At 40.9% G+C, this 10,650-nt stretch overlaps 1 protein-coding gene across 1 annotated transcript in view; it reads left to right on the forward strand.

Moving 5' to 3' along the window:
* The window catches only part of LOC102438452 (solute carrier organic anion transporter family member 6A1), a 106,672-nt gene that overhangs the window by 42,391 nt on the left and 53,631 nt on the right, over nt 1–10,650 (forward strand). The window contains exon 7 of the mRNA XM_023756524.1: nt 1,711–1,855. Within this exon, the coding sequence (XP_023612292.1) occupies nt 1,711–1,855 (145 nt within the window). The remainder of the gene's footprint in view (nt 1–1,710; nt 1,856–10,650) is intronic.

Genomic DNA, 10,650 nt, shown 5'->3' on the forward strand with positions numbered 1-10,650 from the left:
TTTTTGCTTCTCGTATTTCAAATCTTTGACTTGATTCTTGTGATCCTCTAGTCTGCTGTGAACTCTGCATATATCCTTTATTTCAGTCAGTGTATGCTTAATTTCTAGTTGGTCCTTTTTCATAACCTCGAGGGTCTCACTAGATTTCTTGAGGGTCTCACAACATTTATTGGCAGTCTCACCAGACTTTTTGAGGGTCTTACTAAATTTATCGGCGGTTTCTAGAAAGTTCTTGAAAAACCTTAAAAGTGTGGTTTTGAACTCTATATCCAGTATTTTGCTTTCCTCCATTTCTGTCATTTGTGTCCTGTTTCTTTGTCTACGCATTTTTTTATGCCTCCCTGTGTTGATAGAGTGGCTTTCTGAGCTAGGTGTCCTACAGGGCCCAGTGGCTCAGCCTCCCCAATTACCTGAGGTGGACACTCTTGGTGCACCCCTTTGTGGGCTTTGTGCACAGTCTTGTTGTAGGTAAGCCTTGATTGTTGTAGGTATCACTGGGAGGAATTGACCTCCAGGCCAATTGGCTATGAGAATCAGCTGTGTCTGCGGTGGGAGAACTTCTGTGCTGAAGACACCCTTATGGGACAAGACTTGCTTCAGTGAGTCTTTAGTGCTCACTGAGTCTGCCCCCTGAGTGTGTCCCTTATGGATCTGAGGAGTTGTAATCTGGCTCTTGGATCTAAGGAGGTGCTAATTTAGCCTCTGCCTGAGGCTACCCAGCAGGAGCTATGAAGAGATCTGCAGATTCCCCTTCCTTGTTTGAGGTTTGGAGGTGCCCAGATGAGGCCCAGCTGTGAAGCAATGCAAGCTGCTGTGGGGCCTGGGGCCTTCTCTTGGAATTTCTGGGTCTGTCTGGCCCAGCTGCAGTTTGTTAGGTAATTTTCAGATTGCAAAGGGTCAGGGCATTCATATGCAAAAGCCTCTGCCACAGCTTGGGTGGGGCGGGATCTCAGGGGGTCAACAGGGAGGAGCAAACAGCTATAGCTGATCCTCAGCCCTGCCCTAAGATGCCTGGGTCTCAGTGTCCCGGTAATCCCTGCAAGCACCTCTGAGAGAAAGCCGCCCTCAAGTTCCGAGTTCTGCCCGTTGCCAGCTCTTGTCGCGTGCTCCTCTGTACCTCTGCACTTTACTTCCGCACCTCCTCTGAGTCTCAGTGCTTTTCTCTTTCCTTCTAGTTGTAGAATTTCCACTCAGCCAGCCTTCCTGTGGTTCTGGATGATGTCCGTTTTGTCTTTTAGTTGTATTTTTGAAGTTGTTGTGGGAGGCAGCAATTTCCGGTGTTTACCTATGCTGCCATCTTAGTTTTACCCTGCTTCAATTTTCTTTGTCTTTTTTTTTAGAAAATGAAAATATTTGCTAAGAAAAAAATAAAGTTAAGGGAAATTCTAATTTCCCTAGTTAATGAGATATATTTTTTTTCTCAATCTTTCTGGCAAACTACCAGACCCACAAATAAAAATTACAGGCAGTATGGAGATCAAATTACAAATAAAAATGGTTCAAACACTACATGTTTGAACCACTATCAGTCTTTCATGGTATGTGTAGATTGGTGAATTGTAAATTTCTGTTCGAATTTGTATATATATATTTTTTCAATTTGCATTGGGAAAGGTTGAATTTTTGTGGATTGGTTATTAACATATGAATAGGGATATTGATTCTTAGCTAACAAAATAAAATAATCCACATGTAATATTTCTGTTTCAGATTCTGGTGAAGACTCCAATGTTTGTATGGCTAGCTCTGACCAGAGCTTCAGACTTTTTACTTATCACTGGAGCTTCTGAATTTTTGCCTAAATATATAGAAAATCAGTTTATATTAACACCTAGTCAGGCAACTACACTTTCAGGTAACTTTTATGCTCATTGTAATTAATTTGGAAACTTTTATGTAAAATTTTATATGGTATTTATAAAATATTTCAAAAAGGGAAAAGTAGATTTTAAATACCTAAATACCGTTTGCTCAAATTTTAAAAAATGAGCACTTTGTCGTCAATACTCAGCATTTTTTAACATATAAAATTTTGTAAGACTTCTGCACCCTTCCCTTATCCCATATATTTTTCTCCCTTCCCATAGGTAACCACTCTTCTAAAGTTAGAGTGTATCCTTTGTGCATTTTCAGTGCCCATGTCCCTATCCATATACAATCTATTTCTAATATTCATGTATCATTTTGTACATATTCTTCTGTTACTGTCATTGAAATTATGGTCATCAGATTCATGTTGATCTCTGTCTATTTAATGAATTTTAATTGTTCTATATGATTCTATTTTATTAACTTACTACTATTTATCTATCCATTGTCATACTAATGGACATGAAATTGCCTCCAACCCTTTCTCTCTTTCAAACAGTACACTAACAATAGGCTTGTATATGTCTTCTTGTGCACATTTTTAAAAGTTGACAAACCTTTGGGTTTAGCCATTGAAAGGTAATTGCTACTCCATATATCTTCAATTTTACTGGCTATTGACAATTGGCTCTCCAAAAGAGGTTACAAGTGGAATTAAATGTTTTCAGGTACAAGCATTAATGGTGAAGTGGTAAATGTAATCACTTATATTATGCTGTAAAAAAAACCTCAAGGATGCATGCTATAACTTCTAGGTAACCAATAGAAGAATAGTAAAAAGTATATCCATTGGGAAAATTTTTATTAATAGTAAAAGAAGCAAGAAAGGAAAGAACATGAAACATGTGGGCCAAATGAAAAACAAACATTAAGATGTGAGAAAACACTATCAGGCTATTATTGAGTAGAGTTTGTGATAGAGGGCACAACATTGTCAGACTGCAAATCGTATAAAAATTAAAAACATGATACAGTTTTCAAGGGCCATAATGACAACTTTTTCCATGAGTATCTACGTTGTTTGCCAGCATGATTAATCTAATTGACAGCGATTGACACTAAATCCATTCAACTTGTTACATACAGTGTCGAGTAACATTCCCTCCACGTTCTGCGTGGAGTAGGGTTCGGTATCTGAAAGAGGAGCTGCACACAAGTGAAAGAAAAAGACACGAGATAATTTTGCAATATTGGGGGACCAGGCGGGCAAGTCCCGAAGGACTTCCTCCGATGCTCAGGCCGCTCCAAGCTTTTATTTGGTCTTGGGTAGCCCTAGGGTAAGGAGGTTTGTCTGGGGTAGCCTTAGGGTAAGGAGGTTTGAATGACACATGGATTAGCTCATTGGTAGACAATTTCCAGAAATAGGCAGAATATCTGATCAACAATAATCAACAAGGATCTACACAAGTATCTAAGGAATTAAGGGAACTAAGGTGGGGATGCTTCAGCTATTATTACCTAAATTAACTGGGTGGTTCCTAGATTAACTGGGTGGTGCAGTTCTGACCTTTGCTAGGACTTCAAAGGTTACTAGCTTTGGGGGGTCTCTGTCTAAACTCAGCTAGTGAAGACAATGAATGGACTCCGGCAATACAGTATGTGATTAAAGCTGATCTCAACAGGGACACCAAGCAACAGAATAAGGCTACCTGCCATATCGGCCTTAACCATGGTGGCAAGGTTCTGTACTCAGCCAGCTAAATAAATCTCTTGGCCCTCAGGGTCTACCTTAGAAAACCAGATGGCTTTCTCTGTAAGTTTCTGTGTTGACCTTTCCACTTAGCCTGAGGTATTAATCCAGGTTTAACAGAATGTATTAGCTATTGAATACATTTTACCTTGGCCTGCACGGATGAAGCTTTGGGCAATTCCATTATCCACAAATAACAATGCTGATGAGTGACAGTCTGACCATAGTGCTTTCCAGGGATGAGGTGGAGTCATGGATTAGTTCAACTAAAACCAGGGACAAATTTTATAGAACCTTTTCTAATTTGATTACTCTTATTGTAGAGATAACTGTTAGGTGCATGCAATTAATGTTTCAGTTATCTCTCCAGAAAGCTCCCCTGAGTAACCAAGAGGAACTTTATTTAAGAGAGATTTCCATTGTCTTCTGAGGGCTGTATGATCTATTGGAGGTATTTCTTTAAGAACTTAAAAGTCCCATATGAACATGCCTATCACTTAAATATTACCCTTTCCAGTTGACAAAGAAAGCTTGTCAAATAGTTAGTTATGAATCTGAGTTGGTCTGTCCCAAAATGAGAATATCAAAGCCTCCATTGGTCAGGGCTTCAGTTTTGACAGGAAGCAGTAATAAACCAAGAGTTGCTTTTCAAATGTAGAGGTTTCAGGGAGTCAATGAGTCCTATACCCAAAGAGATACTTTCGAGTGGAGGCTGCCTCCCTTTTCCAAAGGCTCCAGCACACATAATCATCAGTCATGAGGACCTGTAGATCAAGTGGGTTAGTAGGTTTGTGCTACCTCAAAGTAGGGAGTGTGCCAGAGCTTGCTTATTAGCTTCCAATGTAAGTCTTCGGATTACACTCCCTGTGGGTTAGCTGATGTAAAAGACCAAGTAGAATGCCCAAGTGAGTCATCTATGTCTCCAGTACTCAGAGTCCAAAGTGATTCTAGGCTGCCTTTTCATTGGGGGGAAGGGAGACAACTACTTTTCCTAAACTTCCAGAGGGATTGGATATTGTGAATCTGTCTTCTCAGGTTTTGGGGCATCATCAGTCACCCTTGCTGATGAAGGTGTGATAACACCAAAGTTATAGCCATTGAGTCTGTGGCTTCTGACCCTCTAGGCAACCGAATGTTATTTATCAGTGAAAGTTTGGGGCATCAGAGGGTAGTGGTAGTGACAATAAATGCTTGTGGTAATTGGCAGAAGAATTTAGGTATCCCTGAGGGAGTACTGCAAATGCGTATTTGTGGCCTTGCAACATGAATGAAAATTGGTCTTTATCTTTGGGTGCTAAGATAACCCAGCTATTGCCATTTCACCTTAACAAGCAATTATGCACTCCACTCCATAATCAACCAAACGAATTAGCTAAACTTCTGATTATTCACCAGTTTGTGTCCATAGTGGTTATAAAATTCCCTCCTTTCACACTCAGTGTGATTGCACACCTCTGTAACCTGTTGTCTGAAATCAGGAGGAATCCTCTGTCCAACCAGGATGTATCTTAGTAATAGTTGTTACCATGGGCAAATCAGAGGCCAATGATCAGATTGGTGAGGAAGTCCTTTTGCCCAGAGGAGAGTTAATACCTACCATGGCACCTTCTGTGGTACTATCTTTTTAAGTCTACTTCAGCATGCAGCCACCTTCCCAATTCTTCATCACTAATAGGCAATAATCAGCATGTTCACTACTGATTCCCAGTACTTCTGTCAAGTCCTGTTACTTGGTCTATGAGGCTGTCATTCTTCATCTTGCATAAAGCCATATTTCTGTCAGCATCCCATCTTTGTCACCATAAGTGCTAAGATTTGTTAAGGGTTTGAATTCTACTCTCTTTGAAAGCTAACAGGTTAGTCTATTATAATGTCATAGATGCTAGCTGAAGACATAAGACTCCTTGGTCAGAGATGAAGGGAAGTTTGTGACTTATAGCAATAGCAATAGCTGGAGTATTTCCATGTGTGTGTGTGTGTGAGTTTTCTGAGCCCCAATCCCACAGGATGATGTGAAGGAGAGCCAGTGACATCTGCACACACATGGGTTGCATTACAGGAGTGGATTGCATTGCATTCCCTGAGCTTAGGGAACCCAAATACTTTATAATGGATAGTAATCATGCATGCCTTTTGATCCAGAGGGAGCTGGTAACTTTTATTATATTCGACAGCACACCTGTCTTCTCTTAGTTCCAGAGGGGATGCTATCTCTGTCTTCCAAAACTGGAAGCAAACCTGCCCTCACTCTGGAGGAGGACATTACCTCTATTATCTAAGGCTGTTCACTATACAAAGATCCTTGAAAGGATAGAACAAACAGTAGTCAGTGCTTCTGCTTGCAGGATATATAGCATCAGAGGGTAATGGAGAATTGTTGCCCAATAAATAGAATGTTAATTATCTATATATATAAAAGCCTAAGCAACTTTTACAACTGGACGATCCGAATGACAGGTTGACTGGTCACTATGACAACGCTCAACACAGGAGCTGCCCCCTGGTGGTCAGTGTGCTCCCACAGACAACCTCTCGCAGCCAGCCAACCTTGCATGGTCTCTCTCCGATGCCGGCCAGGCTGAGAGACCTCACCCATGCACAAATTTGTACACCAGGCCTCTAGTGTGTATATAAATAAAGATTGTCAGATTGAGGGGGAAAATCCACTATGTTACTTACAAGAGTCACTGCTAAAATATGAAGACATGAAAAGGTTGAAAGTCAAAGAACCTAAAAAGTTGTACTATATGAATACTAACCAAAACAAAAAGTAGTATAACTATAATAATTTTAAATATAGTATTCTTCAAAGCAAGAGGCATTACTTAGTATAAAGAGAGATAATTTATAATGTCAGAAGAGTCAACCAGTGAGATAGGTAATATAGTTATACATGTGTATGCCCTCAAAATATAAATTTAAAATATATTTAAAATTGAGTTAATTAGATATTAGTGATATTACATCAATTAGATATTTTTTAAAAATATATATTTTATTGATTTTTTACAGAGAGGAAGGGAGAGGGATAGAGAGTTAGAAACATCGATGAGAGAGAAACATCGACCAGCTGCCTCCTGCACACCCCGCACTGGGGATGTGCCTGCAACCAAGGTACATACCCTTGACTGGAATCGAACCTGAGACCCTTCAGTCCGCAAGCTGACGCTCTATCCACTGAGCCAAACCGGTCAGGGCGATTAGATATTCTTATGAAAAAAGATAAATCTTGACCTCTACCTCACTACATACACAAACACAAATTCTAGATGGAATGATCTATAATAATAATAGTGTAATATGCAAATCAACCAAACGGCCGAACAGCTGAATGGCAGAACGACCGCCTGGACAACCTTCCAAACGACCTTCCAGACAAAGCCAGCGGGGCTGCAAGGGCAGCCGAGGCAGCCGGGGCTGCGAAGGCCTACTCTTGAACAAATTTCATGCATCAGGCCTCTAGTGAAATAATAAAGGCATAGAAAAAGGTCTTCATGGCCTTAGGTCTAATTTTGATTCACTCATACTGGACAGCTATTGTTGTGTTGGCTGTTGTCATTTTTTAATTTGACAATCTAAGGGAAAAAAGGGATCAGTGCTCCTGACTAAATAGTCAAGTATTTTATATTTTAAAAACTCTTGCAGCACAACAGTGTGCCACTGCATACTGGTTGAAAATCACTGGCGTAGGCCAGTGGTCTGCAAACTGCGGCTCTCGAGCCACATGTGGCTCTTTGGCCCCTTGAGTGTGGCTCTTCCACAAAATACCGACTTCTGCTCATGGGCCACGAAGTTTCAATCACACTGTACATGCGCGCCTGCACGTGGTATTTTGTAGAAGAGCCACACTCAAGGGGCCAAAGAGCCGCATGTGGCTCGCAAGCCAGTTTGCCGACCACTTGCCTAGGCTGATAAGACTGACAGCCAATATTTTCTTGTCTGAGTTGGGTTCTCAGTTTTCTGATTACAGATGTGCTTTGTTTTCCAAAATATACGGTTGTCAAGCTCAAACTGAATAAGTCTAGAGTCTTCTCCTTGGTCAAGCACATGCCATGTACTTGGGAATAGGAATTTTGAGGATCAAACTTTTTATATAGACTTCCATTCTTCCTCTTGTTTATAACTCTTATTCACTCTTGTTTTTGTTGGTACCTACTGCCCTTAACTTCTGTGATTCTGGGGTAAAACGTGTTTTGCTTCTTCTTGACTTCCTTACCTTTAGGCTTATTGCTTACCCTATGAAGTCTCCTGGTTCAGTTCCAATTCTCATAATTTTCTTGATAAAATGTTGCCCCTACTCTGTACTTTTTTGCTTACTAATAAATGAATTTGTCTGTAAATGTCTACCTTTTAACAAACATTCATGTAATGTTTACTCTGTGACTAGATATTATTCTAAGCACTTAAATATTAACTTATTTAGTTGTCCTACCAACCTTATGATGGAGGTATCATTATTTACAGAATTTCTTTAATAGCCTCTTATACATTCAAATGTAATTTTATTATTGTTCAGTTTTAATCACTTTTAATTTTTATTATCACATTTTTATTTAATACATGAATTACTGAGATTTTCAGTTGCTAAATATGTGTTTCTTTCTCTTTTAAAATAACTGATTGTTCAAAGCAGTTAATTTTTTAACATCTTTAATAGTGTTACAAGCCAAATCTATTTTGAAAACATTGAATTAAAATACTACTTTGTTTTTGGATTTTTAAAAAAAATATATTTTATTGATTTTTTACAGAGAGGAAGGGAGAGAAATAGAAACATCGATCAGCTGCCTCCTGCACACTCCCCACTGGGGATGTGTCCACAACCAAGGTACATGCCCTTGACCGGAATCGAACCTGGGACCTTTCAGTCCGCAGGCCGATGCTGAGCCAAACCAGTTTCGGCTGTTTTTGGATTTTTAAATTTAGTGAAATCTGGGAAGTTTTTACATAATTTATTTTATATGTTGCCATGATCCATTTTCATGATCCATATTTTTTACCTTATTTTCAAAGTTTGCTTATTTAAAATATCCAATTTAATAATGTCTTTTTAATAGTTTAATTTTATTTATTTAGTATTATTGTGAATTCTAATTTATTTAAGTAATTTTTAACTTATTTGTATTTTTTGCTTATTAATCATCTCTTTTCTTCATTTTATCTCCCTCATTAAGGTTAGGAGATTTTAACTACCCACTGACAGTTCACTACCCCTACTTTTCAGGAGCATGTGTGTGTGTGTGTGTGTGTGTGTGTTCATATGTGTTTGGTCTAGGATCAGTGGTCGGCAAACTGCAGCTCGGCAAACCGTGGCTTGCGAGCCACATGCGGCTCTTTGGCCCCTTGAGTGTGGCTCTTCCACAAAATACCGGCTCTTCCACAAAATACCGACTTCTGCGCATGGGCCACGAAGTTTCATTCGCACTGTATGTTTGTGCCCCCACGTGGTATTTTGTGGAAGAGCCACACTCAAGGGGCCAAAGAGCCACATGTGGCTCTCGGGCCACAGTTTGCCGACCACGGGTCTAGGTTATTAATATTGCCTTTTTTAAAACTAGCTATAATTGTAATTATTTTGCAAATAACATGCTCTCTGGAAGCTTTTTATAATTTTCACTTTAGTATTGATGTGAATTTCTCTAGTAGCTTAATTCTTTATATGCAAGATGTAATTAATTATTCATTTTTTACTCCTCAGCAGTTGAAGTGTACATTTATTCCCAAGACTAATGTTTCTTTAATTATGAAAAATTCTCATTCTCAGTAACAATTTTGCAAATATTGTTTTTCTGGTATCGCTTTCATTATATCTCTCATGACTGCTGTAAAATATTTTATGGAGCTTCTTATATAATTGTCAATGTCTTTTAAAACAAACTTTATTTTTTGAATTATTTTATATTTATAGAAGAAAATTGAAGATCGTAGAGTTTCTATATATGTACACCTAGGTTCCCTTTTGTTATCTTATACTAGAGGCCCGGTGCACAAAAATTTGTGCACTCGGGGGTCCCTCAGCCCAGCCTGTGCCCTCTCGCAGTCTGGGACCCCTCAGGGGATGTCCACCTGCTGGCTTAGGCCTGCTCCCCGGGGGATTGTGCCTAACCTGGCAGTGATACATCCCTTGGGGGATGTCCACTTGCTAGCGGGCCGAAGCTGCAGTTGAACATCCACAGAGCTGCTGAGGAGGCAGGAGAGGCTCCCACCATCGCCAATGTGATGCCTTCAGCCTGGCTTGTGGCTGAGCAGAGCTCCCCTGTGGGAGTGCACTGACTACCAGGGGGCAGCTCCTGCATTGAGCATCTGCCCCCTGGCGGTCAGTGTGTATCATAGTGACCAGTCATTCCCAGTCGTTCTGCTGTTAGGGTCAATTTGCACATTACCGCCCTAACGGGTTTGGATCAGTGGATAGAGCATCAGCCTGCGGACTGAAGGGTCCCAGGTTCGATTCTCGTCAAGGGCATGTACTCTGGTTGCGTACACATCCCCAGTAGGGGGTGTGCAGGAGGCAGCTGATCGAAGTTTCGCTCTCATCGATGTTTCTAACTCTCTATCCCTCTCCCTTCCTCTCTGTAAAAAATCAATAAAATATACTTGGGAAAAAAAATTGCATGTGCACATTACCCTTTTATTATATAGGATAGAAGCCTGGTGCACGGGTGGGAGCCAGCTGGTTTGCCCTGAAGGGAGTCCCAGATCAGGGTGGGCAGGGGACCCCCAGCTCCCTACGATCACCCACGCCGCCCATGCAGCCTCAGCCCGCAGCTGCAGCCTCCCCCGCCGTGGGCTCCGCCCCTGCCCGGGCCTAAGGCCTCTGGCCAAGGCGTTAGGCCCGGGCAGGGGACCCCCCAAGCTGCAGCCGCCCCCCTATAGTGGACTCCGCCCCTGCCTGGGCCTAACGCCTCTGGCTGAGGTGGTAGACCCAGGCAGGGGACCACCAAGCTGCAGCGGCCCCCCTTCCAGCTCCAGTTCTGTTCCCCTGTATTTAATGTCAATCTCTGCCAAGTTCTTTGAATTTTTGTATGGTTAGCCTAAAGGATACATTACTCATGCATACATTCAGATATACTTTACTTCTATTCTTTGAAGTC

This window comes from Myotis lucifugus, unplaced genomic scaffold (assembly GCF_000147115.1).
Source record: "Myotis lucifugus unplaced genomic scaffold, Myoluc2.0 scaffold_0, whole genome shotgun sequence".
NCBI classification, from domain to species: domain Eukaryota; kingdom Metazoa; phylum Chordata; class Mammalia; order Chiroptera; family Vespertilionidae; genus Myotis; species Myotis lucifugus.